The 22,974-nt window shown below is 41.0% G+C and overlaps 2 protein-coding genes across 4 annotated transcripts in view; one reads left to right on the forward strand and one right to left on the reverse strand.

Annotated features, from left to right (window-relative positions):
* Nucleotides 1-22,351, reverse strand: LOC134547916 (collagen alpha-2(I) chain-like). Of its 3 annotated transcripts, XM_063392097.1 has the most exons (3): nucleotides 19,518-22,348; nucleotides 1,314-1,401; nucleotides 1-655 (listed from the first exon to the last, which is right to left on the reverse strand). In XM_063392097.1, the coding sequence occupies exons 1-3, from the start codon at nucleotides 20,142-20,144 to the stop codon at nucleotides 597-599; spliced, it is 774 nt and encodes a 257-aa protein (XP_063248167.1). In that variant the 5' UTR covers nucleotides 20,145-22,348; the 3' UTR covers nucleotides 1-596. The 3 variants fall into 3 exon arrangements, with proteins under 3 accessions (XP_063248167.1, XP_063248177.1, XP_063248158.1); XM_063392107.1 differs by lacking the exon at nucleotides 1,314-1,401 and having other exon boundaries at nucleotides 19,518-22,329; XM_063392088.1 differs by lacking the exon at nucleotides 1-655 and having other exon boundaries at nucleotides 675-1,401; nucleotides 19,518-22,351.
* IL7 (interleukin 7) overlaps nucleotides 17,667-22,974 on the forward strand; it is an 11,669-nt gene continuing 6,361 nt past the window's right edge. Inside the window, exons 1-2 of the mRNA XM_063392118.1 lie at nucleotides 17,667-19,404; nucleotides 22,532-22,674. Of these exons, the coding sequence (XP_063248188.1) occupies nucleotides 19,395-19,404; nucleotides 22,532-22,674 (153 nt within the window). The 5' untranslated portion in view covers nucleotides 17,667-19,394. The remainder of the gene's footprint in view (nucleotides 19,405-22,531; nucleotides 22,675-22,974) is intronic.

Raw genomic sequence — 22,974 nt, forward strand, 5'->3', positions numbered from 1 at the left:
TGGCTTTGCTAAATCTGTTCTTGCTTTTAATTATATCGGAGATATACAGGTGTTTGTATCAACAAAAAAAAAAAAGAAAAAAGTCAGTTTCAGAGACAGACTTTAGTGTATTGAAAATCTTTGCTACAGCTCAGAATTGAAAAATACTATTGGCCATTTTATTTAATCTCCAACAGCCTCCTAACAAGAGTATTTTCATATTGTTACTGCACCTTTTTATTTTTTAAATCTTTATTTATCTCTGCCACAACATAGACTAAACACTAAAACACATAAATATATTTGGGTTTTTTCCCTTGGTTAGAAGCCGTCTTCAAGGATCTAGCCTGAAGTTATTTGCAAGCTAATTACACACATCAATCATCCATTAGTTTATCTAGCTCCTTCCCATTGTGCTCAGTCTCTAGATTTAGCCAAGAGTAAATCCTCTTCTCCCTCTTTGGTATGCAGTAACTAGCGAGTTCACTTCCTTTTGCACCAAAGGATCTCTGTTCTCTTGATGTCAACTGTATGCATCAGTTCTTGCAAACCTTTATTTTCCTTGAGTATGCTTGAGTCGTCTTCTTCCAGATCTGTATTTCAGCAGCACCTTAACACTAATATTTCCTCTCTTCACAGGAAGTGTCTTTACTGATGATCTGCTGATTCTGTCTGCCTAGAAATCAGAAAGTGATCTGGCATGATTATTCCTTAAAATAAGACCTTAAAATTCCTTAAAATACAAGCTGGCAAGGGAATGACAACAGTAGTTCTATAAAACACTTCAGACATCTTTCCCAGTGAAAGAAATGCAGGAATATGAATGGAAGCCCCTAAATGTAGGAAATACAAAGTATGGTAGCTGGGGCCAGTTAGCATAGCTGAGAATGGATTGGGTAATTGACGTAGGCTGAATGTGTGGCAGAGCAAGCCTTGGGGGGAGAAATGTCCTGTTAGCTTGTGCCAGGAGAGCACACCCTTGGCAGAGGGAGCTGGAAGTGTTAGGTTGAAAGTGACCTGGTAAATGAGAGTAGACCCAGAATCCTGTCAGAAGAGGTATCCCTGTAGTTGTCCAAAAAGTCTGTGTCCTAGTGTTGGGGAAGAAAAGCAAAATCTGGTAATGATTTCAGGGAGAAGATGGTTTGGCAGAGAAGGTAAAGAAAGCAGTGAGAGAAGACTTCCAACGGTCAGCAGTGCTGCCAGGAGAATCAGCGGTGCATACGTAGGTAGGTCAAGCAGCAGAACCATTATATGCTAGTTTAGCATTTCTGGGAAAAAAAAAAAAAAAAAAAAAAAAAAAAAAAAAAAAAAAAAGATGAGCAAGGGACACCAACATAGAAGATACCACTTGAAAGGAACTGATTCTATTTCAGGATGGTGGGAAAGAAATACATCTCCAAAAAATTTGAGCAATTGAATCATCTAAAAAAGAAAAAAAAGAGATGAAACTTAAAAAGAGATCAGTTGTGGGTCCTCAATTTTCTGAACTCAAGAAGAAAGTGTACAACAGGAAATGAATGAGGTGCAAATATCTTTTTGAAGCATGAAGGACAGAATGAGGCTGTCCAAAGTATAAAGGCAGATCCATTTTCAGGCAAAGGTCATAAAGGAGAGAAGAAAATACACTCTCCACACATACTGTAATGGGAAAAGCACAGAAAGAGATGGCACAGAAAAGGTCAATATTTATTCATTGTCTGCTTTTTAGTCACACTCACAACTCTGTATTTTGCCTTGTATTGGCTCACTACTACCAGGTGCAGATCTTTCATATCTTCCTATTGAAATGCTTACTTTCCTTCTCCTGCTCCCAGAACTACTTTAATTCATCCAGGTTTTTTTCAGTATTTATCCTCCAGCATGCACTATACCCCTCACAGTCCCATGGCATACTCTCCATTACATAGGCAGTACATGTGTTAGCAGGGGACACAAAACACACCCTTCCAAAACATATTTTCTACTTCTTTGATAGTGTTCTCGGTGACAAGATTGTTTGAAATCTGAATTCTAGGTCATGCACCCAGCTTGTTATACATTGCCTTGGCCATATGTCTCTTACTGTACAAGCCTGTCATGAATAACACTATCAAAAGCCCTAATGACACCAAGGCAGATTAAATTTAGGGCTTCCTCTCTGGTCAAATGACATATTATCCTAACCTAGAAAGAAATAAGATTGGCTCAACACAACTTGTTGGTTATAATTTGTTTCATTTTGATCTTTCATGTTCGTATATGTATTTAGAATTTTTATTCCAGAACTTATCTGGAAATTGGAGGTAGTTGACTGGTCTACAACCACCCACCTATCCCAACTTTTCCTCTTTCCCTGCTTCCTCTTCCCTACCACATCTGTTTTCTCAGCACTTTTCCTGTCTTTCAAGTCTTCAGAGATTGCAAGCAGCTCTAATTTTCAAAGAATTTCAAACTATTTTAATTTGGGCTTGCATAAAATGTTGGCTGATGCAACATCCTGCCTCTTACTTGCTTCTCTAAATTCTCTTATTTGAGAAGGACTACTGTTGAGTAGTACTGAGTATAAATTACAGACATGTCTCCCTACAAAGATTATTTATAATAGTTTGCACTTCACATCAAGTAAAAAAATGAATGGGACTATATTCAAGTAACCAGTAAAAATTCTGGTAATCTTTTACATAAGGATATATCAGATGACCTCTTAAAAGAAAGAAAAAAAAAGAAGATTGGAAACAAAGAGTGAAAAATATAAATATTTTACATTTACACTAATAAACATCATAATTTATTTCATGACATATTTTTTTCTCTCCTCATTTATGAATAAAAGTCCTTGAATAATCAAATACTTCTAATCACTACATTCCCAAAAGTAGAACACAGAGTAGCCTGAGAAAGGAGAGCAATGGTGTAAATGGAAGACAAGAAAACAATCCATATCTCATAACAGATGTCTGGTCTTTGACATTTTAGATATTCTTCCTACTTGTATTCTGATTAATTTCTTGACTCTCTCTTTCCTGGAAGTCTCATCTATTTAGTCACACCCTTCACACATGTATCTTTTGAAAAAAAATCCAAAATTTTTGCCTAGTGCAGACAGTTTGTTATCTTTCTCCCAAGAATTCACACAGAGGGATGTGGTCTTGAGGCATATCCAAGACTGAAAGGATTTGCTTTTGGTTTTCACTTAATAAGGTAAAATCTGTAAAGAGCTGTGGTGCATGAGATTGCACTGAAGTACTGAAATTCATTTTCATTTCCAACTCTTCTCAGTGCAATTATCTAATTTTAACCCTTTACTTTAAGGAAGCTTCTCAGAGAAAACCTTCCCTGTTTGAGAAGAACTTGAAGGATTACAGCTCAGGGTCAGAAGGACATAGACCCATTTTCCCCCAAAACAAGCATCCCTACCTGGAACCATGTTTTGCATAACTGGTGCAAAACACTTCTAGTTCCTTGTAACAGCAGTGACCTCCTCTCAGGAGTGGGCCTCCTGGAGTAATGTTGCTGTTCCCTGTTCCTTGTTCTTTCTGCAGTGAAGGGTTCAGAAATGAAGGGCCAGCCTACAGAAATTCTGGGGTTATATTGTTGCTCACTAATTTCAAGCCTGAAAAGTTGTTTAAAAAGTCTACATCCATTCACATGTGGATATACTCAAAATCATGACAGTAAAGACAAATGGAGTTTTTCCTTATATAATAAAATCCTCAATAATTAGGCTAGGGAAAAATCTATTTAAAATATATCTCATGTATTAGACCACTACAATGCCATGTCATACAACTGAAGAAGATGAAGTCTAACAAACACACAAAAAACCTCCAAAAATCCTGAGAGTAGAGTGGCTATGCAAAGGAGCAAATAAAATCATATAAAAGTAATGGTTTGTTTAGTAGCCTTTTTTTTTTTTTTTCTAATTGAGAGAGGAGGCCTGGCTGGCTATAATTTCATTACAGGGAGCATTACCGGTATTTAATACTAGAATGGAAGTTTTCGAGGCTTTTATAATGTGGTTGTATCGCGGTGTATATACAAATCTCCCTACTTCTATTTGCAGTCACACAATATTCCTGTCTACCCTGCAGAACTGGATGAGACACCATCCTGTAAGCAAGAAGTGTCTGGAGCAGTGCCTGCTCAACATGATCAGCCAGCTGTCTTCAGGCCACCAACAAGTGTTCTGCAGATCACAAGTTCCAAAACCCTTCAATGAACAAATATTTAGAGCATCCATGTCTACAAATATGTTTGGTTGCTACATTTTTCAAACCCACAGAATAATGTTCAGAGACATAAAGACAGTGCAAAGTCACCAGAAAACAGCATTCCAACATCTGTGCTTCTTTTAAGCTCTGCAAAACTCAGATATGATGACTCATACAAACTCACACGTGATCATGAATGTAATATTTCATAATTTGTCAGGGCAATACAAATCTGAGGATAAAAATATGAGCACACTATAGTGCCATCTACTTTTGACCTAAGCTATTTAGAAAAGGGCAAGCAATTTTTGGTTCTGCTCTGTTAGGCCAGAGCTATGTTAGGACATTTCAGATGTAACCCTAAGCCCTGCTCTTACCCAGAGTGGTGTTAGTGCAGCACCATGTCCTGTAAAAAAAAACAAAACAGGGAGTGAACCGTACTTGGTTTTCTCTAGCTTTGCCTATCAGATTGGCTGCAAGGTTTCATAATTCCCTCTGTCACGTTGATTATCTGATTTACAACAAATCACAAGTTTAGATTAAAGCCACTCCTTCTGTCAAGGCATAGAGTGTCTTTCACCCAACTTGAAGGAACTGTGTATCTTCATTATAGCCAGCTTGCTGTTCATATCAACCAGTGAAACCAGAATCTTGAGATAACAAGATACAAATCCTTTGGCAGCAGTGTTTAAAAGATAGCATTAGGAGGAGGGAGGCTGCAGTGATGATGTAGTGCGTAGGGAAGGACTGCTTAGACAATATATTTTCTTATAAGCCAAGTATTAACTGGCTCTAAATAAATTCTCTTCAGTAAAGTACTGACAACAAACATTTCCAAACTTGACTTAGGCTGATTCTAGTTCTAAGGTTTGGAAGTTTTGGTTTTAACAATCTTATTTATTGTCTTGAGCCTCTGAAGTTTTTTTTTGTCTCCTGACCACAAAAATCTCATTTATTTTTTGCACAAAAAAGGGTTGAAATTAGAGTTGTCCGGTTCCTATACAATCCTTTCACTAAAAAGGAAGAAGATCTAATGGAAAAAAAGTAGAGATCATAAATGTTTTATAGTCTGCGACTACATACAAAATGTAACCAGTACTGTGACAGGGTGTTTTGCATACTGGTAATTGGTTAAAAATCAACTATAGAATAAATTGGAATACATTACACATAAAAGGATTCTATCAAATGCGAAAGTAAAACCTGTGCTTTTTCAAAGACGCTACTTTTGCAATATTCAAACAGTAAGTATTGGTTATGGTCTAGCTATGAAAGAGTCTACAGGTCTGTGTCCAACAGCTACTCCATTGTTGTGTGACTTGGTGCTACAAGGAAGTAAATTATTTAATAAGTGAATCACTGAAGTTTATAAAAGAAGAATTTACATCTTTCACTGTCAGCACTTTACACCCTCACATGTCAAATCATTACACCACCACTTCTCAGAGCAGTAACCTGTGTAGATTTATAGCCCAGAACTTCTACATTAATTAGGAAGACAATAGGTATTCTGGAAACCAATCCACTTCTGCATAGGCCGTATTTTTTCCAACTCTGTCTTTCCAAGAATGAAGAGTATGGATGCAGAAATAAACATCTGTACAAATATGGCACATTAGGAAAATTTGGTGCATTTGGAAGGAATTAGTAGAAGTTAAATTACTATGAAAACTCACCTAATCCATTTTTGAAGCACATACAACTGCAGATAAATACATACAACAGGACGTCAGAGTGTTATAATCTCAATTTTACCAGCAGCTATAGGAATACTTGCTAAAGCATCTAGACATACACAGCATATTTGAACTTGTTAAACTGGCATCTGTTAAAGACATGGCCTAAGCCAGAGAGGAAGCACAGGGAAAGCTTCGTACCCACTGCAGTTTTGCACTGCAGAACAAATTTGATGTGTAAACCATCAGCCATTTAAGTTTCCAAATTGGCATGGCTACAGCTCCAGTTATCAGAGCACAGTATTTGATGTAATCTCTCAAACATGTTTTGTAGCTAACAAAAAGGTAAACATGTCTGTGCAGAATTTAACTTTGCAGGCTACCTAGACTGCCAAGTTTCAGCTGCATGTGTTGGCCCAAAGCCATCGCACTAAACAAGGATTGCAGAGCTGTGCTCCAGCCACCCAAATCAGGAGGCAGAAAACAGGGACTCGGAACGACTGTTGGGCCTTCGTGGTTTTGGAGATGAGACTGAATATATATTCTCATTTTTTGCAAGTTGCTGAATTTAGGCAACTTTGTTAAAGACCTACTCAATTCTCCAACATGGTTTCAGATAAAACAAAAAAGGGCATTTTTATTCAATAAATCTTTTTTATTCTGAGCTCAAACAGTTTTTGTTCTACAAATGCATTTGAAATAACGTGGCGTCTTGAGGTGTATAATTATTCACTTTAATTGAAAAATATCAGGTTCTTTATGACCATTAGTTTTATTCAATACCTAAGGGGCAGAATTCAGAAGTTTTTGGCTTTCTAAACTGTTTGACTTGAAGTTCCACCAGAGATAATAAACACGTAACAGAAATAGTTCTTCTGGTTTCTAACCAGCCTTTGTGTCCCATAATTATCTTCTACTTTGTGAAAATGTAGAGCACTCCTGCTGCCTAATGGGTCATTTTCTTCAGGGCAGGAGGCAAATGACCTATTAGATAAAAGACAGTTTTATCTGCATGCTTCTTTTTCCATGCCAGAGAAACAATCAGGAGGACACTTAGCAGTGGTAGTTCGGCGTGTGTCTCCACCACGTTAATTTTTAATGACAGTACTGCCTGACAGTGGCACTTGGATGAAGCAGTTAACTGCATAATAATCACTGGGGCGAATGCCACTGGATTCAGTTAGCAATGCACCCACCAGTTTATCAGTTTATGAATCAAATAAACAATATTTCAGCCTTGGCCCTTCTACTGATATTACTTTTTTGCATATCTTGTTCAGAAGCATGTACCTCTGAAATCAATCTGTATTCATGGGCAATCTGTATTCAAGGGCAAAAAAACTGATCGTCTCACAGATGACTCAGAAAGGGGAAAGCAAATGAACTCTTCATTCGTTATTGAAAAGGAGGATATGGAATCAAATTACTTGTTGATAAAGGACAAAATATATCATAAATGATATAAGAAACAGCACGCAAACGTTTTCGCTATATGCAGCACTTTTATTTTGGCCCTAACTCTGTTGAACAATGAAACACATCCCATAAAGCTTTTGTCACTTATTTCCATGCTGCTCCAAAGCAAGTCCTTCTTTCCTAACCTACTGTAAGCACTCTCAAACAGCAAGGGAAGGCCACCCTTTGACACTTGCACATACAGGCAGACCCAGCCAGCACTGACAGATACCTGCAAAAGCCAGAACAAATATTTGCCACAGCTGACAGATCATTTCAAGTTTTAACTGGAACATTAAAAGTGTTTTGTGTGAGCTATGCCAATTTTCTCCCACTTGTGGGAGTTCCAGCCTAGCAAGTATTTTTCTTCAGTGCTTCTTCTTCCAGAAGTCAACCAGCCTGTTTTTACTTTAATTTTCCTAAAATAATCTATCAATAGTATTGTCAGGCTGGAAACAGGCATCTTTATTCAGCTTAAAGGTATAGGGACATAAAAAGAAAGCAGCAGCCAAGGAGATCTTGGATCAACAATTTTATATATAACTAATGCTAAAAATTATTGGGGGGGCAGGGGGTGAGGGGCCTGTTCCAGCTTAAAAACTCTATTCTAGCCTACTTCCTCCCCTCAAAGTAGTCTTGGAAAAAAAGACATTCAACCTTCTTTGCTGAAGATAGTAGTAAAGCATGACACTTGAGATATCCTGATAATAATAGAAGGTAAAGACATCTTACTTAGAGAAACACTTTATTCACTTTTACCACGCCGGTACAGTGCAATATTTTAATCTCCTAATTCTTCAGTGCTAATTACAGAGATATTGAAAAAAACCAAAACCTATATGTCAATCCCAATTGTCACTTCCAAAAGTGTTTTCAAATTGTTAGAAATGGACAATCGAATTTTTAAAAGCACAAGCATTGCAGAGAGCACCAACAGGCAGATCTCTCCTAGTAAGCGAGGCAACACATTGGCAACTGCATTCTCTTGGGGCTCAAGTGTCCTGCATTCCTGATTGCACCTTAAGCTTTTTCAGACTGTTTAGCCTACAGCCTTGCTCCAGAAATCACTGTGAGCATGTAAACCTGTGCAGCAGCCACTGCACCTTCATCCACGCTGCCAAACCCCTTCCAGCCTGCCCTGTTCCGGGCACATCTCTCACCTGACTCGCTGGTTTGTTCAGCTGCTGACCCTGCCCCACTGCCAGGCAACATAGGGCAGTGTTTCACACGGGCAGCCACAGCCTGTCCACACCCAGAGCATCAGCTGCCTGCTGAAAGATCAGAGCCATTTCCAGACTACCCGGGTTTGCCCCGTCTCTTTCTCCCATTTATTTGGTGCCCAGTTCTGACAGGAACAGTCAATTGTGGAGATGTAATTTAACAAGGAAAAACCTAGGTGGGAGCTGGCTGTGACTGACACCTGAGATGCCAATCAGCCCTGCACACATAGGCATGGTGTGGGAGCTGACAGAAAGAGAATTTCTTAGGCAGCAGGCACCTTGTGAGAAAGCAAGTCAGACAGACTTTCCCAGGGATCTGCTCTGCGTGAAAAGATACTCCAAACAATTTCTAATCTTTTGCATCTGCTGTTTTCCAACTTGTTTACTTGCAAAGATGTTTACAATAAAGGTGCTGGCCTAAATGGCCAATCATATTCATTTGTACTGAAACGCTGCATAAAAAGGATGTGCCTTTTAATAAACTTTTGCTATGTTCCCTCCAAGAAAAATGGCGTTTTCTAAATCGTTATTTCAGCCGGCCTGAATAATATAATGAAATGCATGGTTTTGTCATTTTATTCTTAAACGACTCCTTTCCTTCCTTGTTAGCTGTGAGTGCAGTGATGCCAACACACTGTAGGAGGACTGAGCAGTGCCTCAGTCCCTGACAGGCACACGAGGCCCAGGCCAGCACAGCTTCATCCCTTACCCCTGGGGCTGTCAGCACACGACAGTCATGAACCAACCCCAACGCCATCCCATCCAGCCATCAGACCACCTCCTGCCATGGTAACCAGACTCACAGCTGTGTTTCAGGCTACCTCTGAAAAGGAGTTTATCACTAGACTGATTTTATTCTGACAGGCTCCCTATGGAGTGAGGAGAACAGATGAGGGAAAAAATCCAGGCTAGCCCTTAAGCTTTTCCAAAGGGCACCTCCAAAGGGCACCTCCAACATTTTAATAACTAGTGTTGCACCAGAAAAATCATGTACACTTTATCATCTTGCTTAACACTCTTTTCTTAATATTACTTAAAAAGAAATACCAATCTGCCATGTTTATGCTCTTCAATTCATGTCTGGTGAGGCAAGATAACCAAAAAATATTTTCACAAAGTGTTTTTGGAGGGAAAACCAAAAGGCTACAAAGGCCTTCTACTCTTCTGTGCCCACAAATTGTGCAGAAAGTCTGAGAAGGTGAAGTTGTCACACCCCAGCTCTCTGTGAACACAGGACACTTTATCATTCCTATGGAGCCAGTTCCATTTCAGCCCTCTCAGGCTGGCACACCAGGCCATACATCCCTAGTGCACACCCTGGGCACAGGAAGGAAAAGGGAGGGAAGGAATCCCTGAGTATTTGATAACTTTCTTCCCATCTGGTCTGGCACAGTCTTGCCTTTGGATACTCCTCCTGGTTCTACCTAAGCCAGTCACCCAAGCTGTGCTCCAGCTGTGCACCCTCGACAATCCTGAGCACTTCTTAACTTTATGGACCTGGCATCTTTTTTAAATACTTCTAGAAAAGGGCAAAGGATAGACTTAATTGTCACCAGAAGTATTTGGGAGGCAGGTATCCCACTGAATCCAGACATCCAAGGGAGGAAAGCTGGCATCCCATTGAATTTTCTATAGACATGCCTTGTGGAAAATGTCTTGATCACTTTCTGAAGCCTGTGTTGAAACACCTTCCCAGGCAAGGAGCAGAAGGATGTCCTCCTGTTCTCCCTCCCTGATGAGACTGCTCTGCCTTGTTCTGATCACAGCAATTTCTGGTCAATGCCTGGGTGGATCTCCATCTGGGATGTAGACAAGCTTGAAAGGTCACTGTAGGATGTAAGTTTTCTTGACAGGCTCCTAGGTAATTTGCCAAGCCAGAGGTTACTGACAATGGAGGTCTTCTTTACATGACAATGGCTAAAAAAGTCTTTTGACAGTCAGGGAGAGGCAGTTTTCCACTAGCTTAAGCTTCCAGCATCTGGCTAAAATTTATTCCAGAGTCCTTCCTCAGGGGGCTTCTAGATGACCAGAGGACACTTGTGACTTGACTTGTGCCACACATTGTCTCCAAACAGTGTGAACAGAAAGGACAGAATAGGAAGAGACTGATAATCTTTGAAAAGGGAAATAGAAAAGCTGGTAATTTCTAGCATTTCCCACGCATTAAGCAACTCTTGGTAAGCTGTATACACACTGATAGCCACATGCCAAAGTGCACTGAGAACTCAGCCCAAGAGAAGTCAGTCCTTGGGAGCTGGGGTCTTACTGGGGGTGATGACTGGTGCCCATGCACCATTATTTCCTCACATTGTTCTTTATGCAATCCAGCGTCAAGGGAATGCACTCCTGATATTCCAGTCCAAACTCCCGTATAGTGTTGTCTTCACAGTTCCATATGCTCCACTGTATCAACTAAAACACTTCTTGTGAGACAAGCTTGTCTTTTTAACAATTTTGTAGCCCATTCAGACAGCACTGGTTTGTTTCTGCTATTTTACTCAGCTGTGGTGAGGCAGAAGAGGTGGGGATTCAGGGTCATTGGCTGCTGTGGGACCAACTGAGTTCCTACAATACTTTGGTTTTGGAAGGGACCTTAAAGATCATCTTTTTCCAACCTCCCTGCTGTGAGCAGGGACACCTTCCACTAGAGGAGGTTCGTCAATGCCTCTGCTGACCTGGCCTTGCTGTCTCCATACTGAGACCCTGAATGCAACTTCTTCTGGGTCCATTCTCTATTAAACATCTCCAAGTGCTAACAAGCCAAGGTGTCTTGGTTTATACAACAGTAAAGATTTCTTTTATTCTTTTGTAAGAGTCAGAAAATTTGGTACTTTCTTTGCATCTGTCTCCAAGACTCACCTAGAAACTCTTTTCCTAAAAGCACGCAAACCAAGGAAGTTCCCATTCTTCTACCTGCCAAAGAGTAACAGTGAGCTCTGATTCCCACTGAGGAGAGGTTTGCATGCCAGGGAAATGCAGGGGACAGCAATTTCAGCTTGTGGCCCAGGATCTGCAGCTAGTGGAAGCAGTCCTTACATCTTCTTACGCCTCAGCCCCAGCCCATGGAAGCAAAGGTGCTAATATCTCCACCAGTTGGCACCGGGGAGGGCTCTTTGTGTCCAGGTTCACAAGCTATGTTATGACTACCACTGGGTATAGTATTTGCATTCAAAAAAGCCCCTTATAAACAGAGCAGGGCACAGAAATATTAAGTTGGGGCAGGATAAGTGCAAAAACAATGTCCCACAGATTTGAGATTGGTATTTTTCCCAGGAGTACCTCAAGTAAGGCTGCATTTGCTGTACCAGAGGTCACTTAAGGGATCATAACACAAATGTGTGAGCACTGTGGCACAGGGATCTCCTGCCAGGGGGTTCTTCAGAAGCAACTCAAGGCAGTGTGTAGGATGTCATAATATCTGCAAGGCTCTGCCTTTGTGGCAGATGTGGCAATTCTACCCCTCACAAAAGCCCTCCTGATTTAGGGGCCCAGGATGCCAGAAGTAGACTAGCATTCCCAAAGAGACCCATAACCCCCTGCTGAAACCCCCATTCACCTCCTTAAATGTCCCAGTCACACAGTCTTACCTAAACACATCTTCAGATGCCCTGCTCACAGCCTTGCCCTAATCTTAGCCATGCACAGAAAAAAGGCACTAAATTCTATCATCTGGGTCAGAAAAGATAAGTGATAATGCTGGGTGTGACACACAGAGGAGATGCCACAGCTTCTCAGTGCCCCTATAAAAACATATCAAATAAAACTCGTAGCAAAATGGAAATTTGTCTGTGAAATAACTTGTGAATTACAGGCCAGTTATTTTTCCTTCCAAAATTGTACGGCCCAGAATTCCAACAAATAAACCAGGGATAAAAAAATAAGAGATGTGTAGTATATTTCGTTAACACTTCTAGAGAGGATGGGGTTAAAAACTGTGGAGTCAGGAAGCCTTTACTATTAATATACCAACCTTTATTGGCTGCATCTCCTATTGGTGTTGTTTCTTCATAATTACACGCCTTTTTAATACCTTGAAAGAGACCCAAATCTTCAGTTCATGGTGAGACATTCAAGAGTATGTTTCTGAAATCACAACAGCCTATTAAAGACTGATCAATTAGACAGTAGTAATTGTGGATGAAAGGCATGGAGAGTCTCAACAGTCATGTTTAACTTGAGTCTTCATCATCATTCTGAAAAATGTCACTGTTGAATATTTTGGGAACAATTTGTGAATGTAATTTAAAAGTATTTGAAAAACATCTACTACTGGCACTCACTCATTTCTTCCCTTTCATTTTATAGCTCATATCATTATTTGATCCATTTTCTGTAGGTTTGAATAATTTCAGGTCATTTTTTTAGAGTTGGTGGTGTTATCTCTGCTGAGGGAGAGAACACAAAGCAAAGGCAATAAAAAGCTAAAACATCACAGAACAAGCATGCACATATTCACTGTTTCAAAGTCAGCCCTTTAAAATGGATACATAAAACAAAAAACACAGTGCCTGCACACTGTTTTTATGAAATACTGTGGCTAGATCTTCATGTAATATATAATGGTACATTGTTAAAAAAAGAAATTCAAGTCTCAGCAAGCACTGTTTTAATTTGCCAAGTTATGCTTATTGGGCAAACTGCATTAATACATCATATTTTAATTGTAGTTTTTCTTCTTTCCTAACTACCCCCTCCCACTCTAACCACACATAGATCACTCAAGGAAGAAAGGTACATTTGAAATTGTTTCCACTACTATTACAACATAATTTGTAATCTTCAAAGATACGGATGTGTTTGGAATTATTTTAGGGCAACTCCAGACAGCAGCAAAATAAATGTCAGAAATAATTTAAATCTTCAAAGGGGGAATTTCAAAGTTCAGCTTTCAAATCTGCAAATTAATCTTTTGCTTACAAATAAGCATGTAAATTAGGTATGTTAAATTTGGGCTAAGCAGGCATAGGCTTGCAGGCTTAGGCTCACAAAATCCACACTTACAATAAGAGTTCTCTTTTTTAAACCACTGTATTGTATTCAAACCATTTGTATTGATTTTTTTTTTTTTTTAAATAGATTAGTTTTAAGAACTGGCTTCCTCTTCAGGAGAGTTTCCATTCCTCACTATCATGCAATAAATACAGCTTCTTGATAGTAAAGAGTACATCTCATAAGGTTTTTTTAAGTGGAGAGATATAAATCAAGAAAAAGTTGATCAAGTAAAACCATATCAAGGCTGGAAAGGTACGATTAGCAAAATCAAAAAGCCCTGAAGTTCATGGAATTCATCATATTTAAGTAAGTTTTCACACTGTGAGAAAAGAGTCAGCTTTATGTTATGTATAAAGGACACAGAACATATCTTCCTAAAATAAACACTAATCAGAGAAGGGATTTCACAAGAAAAACCAAAGGAAAACCAACAACTCCCCACCACCTCTTTCAGATGGAGAAAAATGTCTTTTAATTAATTTAAGAATTAATTAGACCTAAACCCTTCATTGGAACTGTAATTGAACACAGACATATTAATCCAAAGCCACGATAAAACAACCTTTAGCACCTTGTATTATATTTCCAAGATTTAAGACCTCACACTCATTTCTCAGGTAGTCCTCTGGTTCTAAAAAATTGCAGATATATAATTTTACTCCTTGCCACGGTGGCTTAAATTAAATTGCTGTCACTTTTCAGGGTGATTTTCTGGCTGCCTTTAAAACCAGGAGGAAGACTTCCAGTTATCTTAAAAAAAATTAAAAGCATATTAAAAGGGGAAGAAAAAGGAAAAGGAAAAAATTGGAAGAAATTGAGTACTATTTCAGGGACAGTTTGCCTGAAATCAACTCAATAAACACATTTTCTCAAAACAAATAATAGGCAATGAAGGAGAGCAAAAACTAAAAATTCAATAAATGCTTTTTTGTACTTATATATACAACATTGTAAAAAGAAAGACCACTAAGACACACAGGTTCACTCAAATCATAAAAAATATTTTATTATAATTTTGGAAAATAAACTCTTGAAACCACACCAAACCCAAAGGAAATTTCATGAGCCTGAAATACAATGAAATCGCCATCATGTCAGTATGGGTTAATATCGGCAATGATTACTGCTGTTACCAGACCTCCCCTCCTCCCTAAAAGACACTTGTTAAAGTAGGAAAAGTGAAAGAATATGCATTGACAGAAACCAACACCAAACCCCTTCTTTCTTCTATGCCTCACTAAAGCAGGAACACGATTTTCATTTTTCCTGGCTGAAATATTCATTTCTCCCACATTTAGCCTTATCTGAGGCACCGAAACAAACAAGAATCAGCTCAAAACCTCTGCGTGGTGAGGAGGACTGTCCCCCTGGAGCTGAGGCCAGCAGGCGATGTGAGCCAGGGGCACAGTCCCGGCTGGGGTTGGGGCACACCCCAGGCACCAGCAGGCGATGTGAGCCAGGGGCACAGTCCCGGCTGGGTTAGGGCACACCCCAGGCACCAGCAGGCGATGTGAGCCAGGGGCACAGTCCCGGCTGGGGTAGGGGCACACCCCAGGCACCAGCAGACAGACCAGGAACAATTCTGAGCTGAGGCAAAGCCTGATTCATGCTGTGGAGCCAGAAGTGAGGAGCGTGATTGCCACCTCTCCTCAACACTGGGAGTGCTGCTCTTGGGAGTCTTCCCCCTCCTCGTGGTGGTTTCTCAAAATACCCTTATTTGGCCCATTGCTCTTGATAAAATCTTTATTGGCATCTTTATTGGCACAGCAAGACAGGAAGAGAAAGTAATTACCACTTCTATTCTGGAGCTCGATAACAAAACATTCCTGTGAGTCTCCCATAGTTCCACAAATCTTACCTTACTGGTTTTCCAGAAATATATTTTTTTTCTTTTTTTCTTTAATTCTCCCCAGAGAAAAAGAGATCCATACATTACATTTGAATGTAAGATATAATTCCACATTAAAAACAGTTTATCAGTCAGTTTGTGTGGTTTTTTCAGTGCTCACCTCAGTGACAGGACAAAGGATTTGTAAACAAAAAGTAGCAACAATAACTAATAAAAAGTGGGTGTTCTGGTGAAATTGTAATGTTAGGTCCCTTGGTCTTGCCTAAATAGAGCAGAAGATTAGGACTTCCCAGACCTAAGTATCAATGAGAGTTTTGGGTGCACAACAAACATAAGTCTGAATCCCAGCTAAGCAGGGGTTCTCTTGTGGGTTCAGATTTATTGAGTGGAAGAAGTAGGGGAGAATACGTCTCTTTTTCTCCCCACCCCAGCTGATAAAAATATCAGATATATTTATTCATAAAAATAAGAGCATAACAATGGTAACACTTGCCTGAGTTCCACTGGTTTGTGACAACAGGAGCACATACATTTTATTACAAAATGACAGAAAAATATTTATCCCTTTTTAACTAATGTTATTCAATAATATGATAATTCACTAATGGTACTGTAAGTTTGCAAGCAGCCTAGAGTCAAATCTAAAGTCATGATCAAAAGAGCTTTTCAAGCTGACAGGCAACAGCTGGAGAAAGCAACAATCCCAGAAGTACTTAGTCTTTGGAGAACTGAATCTTAACAAGAAATTATGTGCTTTGCAGTCATGTAGTTCTCATGTAGCAATATTAGTATTCTGATGGAGGTTACTATGTAATGCCTGCTTTTCTAAGAATAAATTTGACCATGTCAGGAGACAGTTGGATCTCTAAATTTAAACTCATTTAGAGAAACTGTCCTCACGAAATGTATTGAACGTGAAAAATGTTCATACACAAAGCTAAAATTACTGGTGCCTTTCACTTGTTAGATATGCAATTTGAAGTACCCTCTTTTATGGTTTAAAAAGTTATTTTCAAAAGTAGTGTGAAAGAGAAAACTACACACATTTGCAGCAATGCCCTGCGTTGGACTACATCTTTCCAGAGGTTGCTTATTTGGAATCTTACTTAGTCAAATTATCTATGTAATAAGGCTAATGTATCTCCTATTAAAACAGTCAGCTCTATAAATTCTCAAAGCACGAAAGTGAAGTGGAACACTGAATGTCTTGGAAATTTTACAGAAATATTTCAGTTTTATTCTACCTCCAAAGATTTTACCCACAGCCCCAGACAAGCTGCAGCTTAATTCCACTCCAGAGGGAGAGGTCTCTACTACAGCTCGGCATCAACTGTGCTTTGCAAAACAGGCAAAGTGATATCAGTCATTTAAACAAGGTGAGACTCAGCTGGGATAGACCTTTATATGTTCAGGACTCTTTTCATGATTTCTTGATTAAAATGGGTTGTTAAGACGATATTCACACAATAGATCCTAAATTCCATCTTTTAATTTTTCAACTGGTTGGTGTTTGTTCTTCCTTTAAAAAATACAGTATTCTTCTGAACATTTGAATTTGGTCTTTTGGCAGGTAATTTTTTTCAGAAAAAAAACCCCAAAATATTGCTAAATCACTAAAAGAAACACTTTGAAAACAAAATGCATATAGTGATTCAAGATATTTTTAAAAGCATATAAAAGTTACAGACAAAGTTAGAACATTTAAGCACCCTCTACATACAGATACCTCAAAGAACATGTTTATCACAAATTTATGCCATATTTATGCCACAGTCTAGGGTTAGGTCAAGTAAGAAGGATTGATTGGGATCTGAACACATGATATGGAGCAAAGTACAGATCACACCATTTGTCACTTTGAAGAAAAAGTTTGCTACACATTTACCAGACTTTTCATCTTAAAAAAAAAAAATCCTGCTATTACTGAAGAACAGAGCAAAACTCCAGTTAAAAACTCCCGTATCACCTTTCAGTCATTTTTCCATTAATGCATTAAACTACTATGCTGACTTCTTCCCTCAATTACATCATTGAAGCAATTATCAGTCTTCCTGACATTTCAGCCAGAAAACTACCATAAACAAAGCAGCTAAAGAAGGTTTTTCCTTTATACTTTGCACCCTGACAATCTGCATAAACTATCTCATTTTGTGAACGCACACGTACTACTATAGGAAATTGGAAGAACTACTTGCCTAGAAGGAAAGTTGATCTTGTTGACAGATTTTTGCATGACTGGAGCTTCATAGTGCAGCTTTTTCAAAACATTTGACTATTGAAAGTGCAAGTCTCTAAGTACCCGACCGTAGAACTGATAGTCACAAATTTGCTTGCATTACACCAGATACTAATCTCCCCCTAAAAGAAGACTCCTGTGGCATTCTCTGAGGTGAGCATGCCAACAAATTAAAATGCACAGAGATGTTTTCAGACAATATTTGACAGAAGAGAAAAAAGAAAACAGCAAATGAAAACAAGCAAAAAAGTGACAACTTAAGACACAATAAGAACTAGATAATTTAGCCATTAATGAGGCAAAAATCCTTGTTCAAATTCAAGAACTGAATAATACATCACATACAGTCTGGCACTCACTTAAGGAACAAACAAGTATAGGTGCTCCTTGTGTGGAACTGTGTTGATACCAATCCCTACTCTTTGCCCAAATCGTAGTCATGAGCAATCATTAGTAAAATTAAGCAGCTCAAAGGTGAAGGGGTGGAAAACCACCTCCCTCTTGAATCTTGACAGAATACTTCTGAAGAAGAATTGATTAAATTCTTTTCCACAGAAAAAGAAATGTATAGCCAATCTAAAGCAGAGTCTAATTCACAGACAATAAGGGAGGCTAAGGACCTCCTCACACAGGAAGGACGCAGCACAATTTCAGTTCAAGAGAATGGGAGGAAACTATCCTGAGCATTCCCCATATTTGCTCCTTAGTATTCACACCTCAGTGTCTATCTCCCCTTAGGAAAGTACTCTTGTGAGAAGAAAGAGGGGTTATGGAATCAGCACTCTGTTCTTGTGCAGAGCAGGAGAAGTGATGTAGAACTCAAAACTCAGACAGTTTCTGGGCAGGAGACGTGAAGGGATCACTACTAAGATATTTCATACCCTGTTTTATTCCAAGCTTTCTGAACTGCACATGAAAATTTTTGCATTCTGAATTTACCTGGAAAACACATCGTTCTACAGGTTTGCCTTTTAGAATATGGATGTCTTCTAGACTGAAACATTTTCCTGAGCCATTCACCATCCTTTGTTAATCCTTTCAGAATCCACAAAATGTTTTTGCGGGGAAAGACAGGGAGGGTAGGGGGGGAAAGGGTTTAGACGACGAACTCTGCAGAAACTATCCACCTTTTGCTTCTGAGCCCATGCCAACAGCCTGGGGTAACCCTTGACCGGAGACAGAGCCCTCTTGGCAGTCCCGCCTTTCACAACCCATCCAAGGGCAGCTGAGGGAGCGAAAGGGCAGCGCATCAGCTTTCAAGCTAAGCCGCTCTCTGAAAAAGCGACTCCACAACACGCAGTGATTTTTTTTTTTTTTTTTTTTTTTTTTAAGGATATCCTCCCCGCGGATGAACGGCTCTTTCCACTCGCGGTGCCAAGATCCATCCTTCCCTCCCCGGCCGCACACACGGCACTGGGCGTGTAGCCGGGGCTCTATGTAACCCCTGCCGGCACGGCCCGGCCCCGCCACACCGCTCCGCCGGGCCCGCGGCGCTCCGGGCGGGGAGCGGGGATGCCGCCTGGCCCGGGGGCAGCCCCGCCGCGGCGGAGCAGAAAGTGAAAGTACCCGCGGCCGGCGCAGCCCCATGGGAAAGGCAAAGCGCGGCCGCCCCGCCGCCGCTCCGGACAGCGCCGCGGCCCCCGCGGGCGGGCGGGCGCCGGGGGGCTGCTGAGCCGGCCCGGCCCCTCCCGGGCCCTGCGCGGCGCTCCGCGGGCTGCGGCCGTCATGGGCAAGGCGGCGCCGCCACCATGACCGCGGACCCGTCGGCGCGGCTCCCCGACAGCGTCCGCACGGACCATGTTCCATGGTAAGGAGCGCCCCGCACCGCACCGCTCCGCTCCGCAGAAGGCGCCCCGCTTCACCTGCCCCGGGCTGGGCTGGGCTCCCTGCTCCGCACCCCCGGCCGCGCTGGCTCCTCACCTGCTCCGCCGTCTCCGAGCCCTCGGTCCCGCCGTCTCGCCTGCTCTGCCGGAGCGGTGCTGCCCGGTGCCTTTTAAACCCTTGGTGACAGCCGGGGAAATTCCCAGTTTTGCTTTTTTTTCCATCTTTCACCCGTAGAATGAAAGTAAAAGAGTCCGGTTCCCGGCACGCCTGCTGCCGGGAAGGGCAGGTCGGGAATGACAGAGGAAGCGGGACAGCGCGGGGCGGGGGAGCTGCGGACGCACTGCTCCGCGCTGCTCCCAGCGCCCGTGGCGCCCATTTCCCCTGGGCGCCCGCCTTCCCCTGGGCGCCCACCTTTCCTGGGCGCCCACCTTCCCCTGGGCACCTGCTGCCCCGCGGGCGCGCCCGGAGCAGGTGCGGCGCAGCGCCGGGGCTGCCTCGCTCCCGGGAGGGAGCTCTGACCGCCCGCCCGCCCGCCCCTCCGCACGGCTCCAGCGGGACGGAACGAAAAGAACTGGAGTGACCCGTTCCCCGTGGGGATTGCGGGCTGCGGAGCGGGAAAGGGGGCAGAGGGAGCGGCCCGCCGAGATTGGGATGGGTTGCGGGGCACCGGGGCTGCTGCAAGGATCCCACTGGGTACCGCCAAAGACGTGCCCCGGGCGGCATGCACAGGAGGGGTTTTTAACGTTAAAAAGCCTAGAGGTGTTTTGTGGTTGGTTAGTTTTTTGTTTGTTAGGTTTTTGTGGTTTTTGGGGGGGTTTTTTGGTTGGTTGGGGTTTTTTTTTGGTTGTTGTTTTTTTGGTTTTTTTTTGTTTTTTTTGTTTTTTGTTTTTTTTTTAATTATTATTATATGTGGAAATACTGGAATACTAGCTGTTCCTGACTCTTCTAGGAGAAGTTTTGGGGCTTTCCAGATATGACTTAGGAGTTTCTGGGAGTTTACTGGAAAGATGGGTTATTACCAGTAATACATGCTCTCTTTCTTTAGAATTCCTGGCCATATGGAGTTCCGTGAAGTCCCATTCGTTCAAAGTTACCTAACTTTAGGAAAATCCCTTTCAATTTTCAGTTTACATTTCCTAGAATTTTTAAGGACACTTGTCTAATGTCTTTTCCAGAGGACTCATTTAGAAATGTCTGAAAAGATTTGATCACCACTCAGCAGTGGCTCAAGGGACTTCATGAGTGTGCAGCACGTGACCTGCTTTTATTCTGTAATTTCCTAATTTAAAAAGGATTGGCAATCTGTACAATGCAGAGAAAGTTAAAATGACAAAATAAAAGTGACTTTGCGTGTTTCACCTCTTGTTGCTGGACAAACCAAGTTTAAAGTGATGGAGGCAGATTGTTTTAATTTAGAAGACTGCTATTTTCATCCTTTGAAATATATTTGGAAAGCAGCATATCCAAGTTGTTTGTACTGCCCTATTTGCAAACAAACATTACAGTTCATCTTTTGCACTGGAATCAAGAGTGCAATGGGAGATTGGAAAAATGTTGCCCTGTAATTGAGTTCTTGAATGGTTTTTGTAAGTGTCTTTTAAAATACTAAATCTTAATGCTTCAAACTGATAAATCATTCAACAGAAATATAGTTAGCATAGGGATTTACAAAGATAAAGCTCTGTAGAAGTCAGGTGTGTCCACTTGAAGCTTGAAGATAATAGTGGAGTCACTGAGTTTTTAAATTTACTACATGGAAGATCCATTTAAAATTCCTTTAGATGATCAGGCTGGATTTTTTTTTTTTTTGAGACATTAATAGGCCTTGGTTGATCAGTATATGAAAAGGTCAGAAAATCTGGATTTCAACCCTTCAAATTTCCCATTAAATTTTTCAGGCAGCTTGCCACAAGAATTCTATGATTTAACTTGTGCAGGTAAAATTTTTCCAGTCCTTTTTCTAGGACAGAGGTGTACATCACAGCATGTTCACATGCAATCTATCAGAAAGAGAAGGCTTCACTAATGAGGAAAAGCATGCATTCTTCTTGGAGGGCTCAGTCTGCTGTGTGTGGTGGGAGAGGGCTGGGAGGGGCTGTAAGGGACTGTGTTTCTTTGAGTGGCAGTGAGCATGTGGTGTGACTGTGGTTCTTACATCACAGAAATTAGGTGGGCCAATACAAATTTTTGTCAAGTTTTATTGCCCTTTTTTTAGTTGTTCAAAACTCCTCTCTGAGGCTGTGATTTGCTTGTGATGCCCAAGTCCAGAGGTGCCCATCTCTTGAGTGTGGGACTGGCTGTACCCAACAGCCCATCCCTGCCAGAGAGGAAAGAAAGTAGCAGCTGGGGCCAGGACATTCCTTCTTCCTTTCCTGGCTGCTATCCCACAGCTATTCCATATGCAGTTGCTGTTTTTACTCAGCCTCCTGTAAGTTCCTTCAGGTTCTTCTTTTTTGGTCTTTTCTCTCTGCCTATCCTCACAGAACTCATGTTTTCTTGAGTGCCATGCAAGAACAGAACATCAGGAGTCTGAACAAAGCAAGATGGTCTGCTAAAGGGACAAACAAAGTAATAGGCAGTGAAGTTTGCTTGAAAAGATTGCAAAAATCTTGTGGAGAAGGTTGTGTTGCTGTTTTGTCTCATGTTATGGCCAGTAGCATGGATTTGTACATTTGGTCTGCCTGAAAATGTGTTTAAACACACCTCTGTTGTAAAGATGTGTTCATGGGGATTTGTAGAAGTTATCAAAGGAAAAGTGGACAGTCAAGATGAGACTTCTCTACATATGTCCCATGTGGTTGCAGTCCAATAAAATTCAGTGCTTGCAGTGGATCCTGAAGCTGAATTCAGCCCAAGCAGTCACCAAGTAGCTGGTCAGCCCAATACTTGTAGGCTCTTATCCACACTAGCTGAATCATCTTGGGGTATGAGGGAGTTCAGACAGCCAAAGAGTGTTAATCTGGAGCTGAATCCTTCCCTCTAGCAAGGCACAAGTCATTTGGTTATATAAAGATCACTTTTAAACTATTTTAACAGATTACAGAATGTATTTAATACAGCACACAATCTGTGACATTAATATGTACCTAACTGTTCTTCTTGCAATCCAGCCTTTTTTAGATCTACCTTACCAGTTCTGCCACTGCTCCTTGTTCTGTCTCCAGTGAATGCATCTAGTTGTGCAGTGGGAAATAAAACAACTGAAATTCGCATGAAGTATGAGAATATACTAAGTCACGACATCATTGAGCTGGTACGTAGTAGCTCTTGGGCTTCCAAAAAATGTTGATTATTTTTAGATGCTAACAATTGATAATAAAAGCTCTAATGTTGAAACATGATGAAAGACTGATTTAAAGTCTCACGTTATGTTGGAAGGGTGGTTTTATTTGAGGGGGTGCAACAATTCATTCTCTTTAAAATCTCTGAAATCAGTGCATAGTGCCTATTTGCATGTACAAATACTGTGATACATGTGCCTGTGCATCATGTACCATACATTATATATTTCACTAAAAAGTACTCGTTTCTAAAGTAATTTCATTACTACTTC

The sequence above is a fragment of the Prinia subflava genome, chromosome 1, assembly GCF_021018805.1.
Source record: "Prinia subflava isolate CZ2003 ecotype Zambia chromosome 1, Cam_Psub_1.2, whole genome shotgun sequence".
NCBI lineage: Eukaryota > Metazoa > Chordata > Aves > Passeriformes > Cisticolidae > Prinia > Prinia subflava.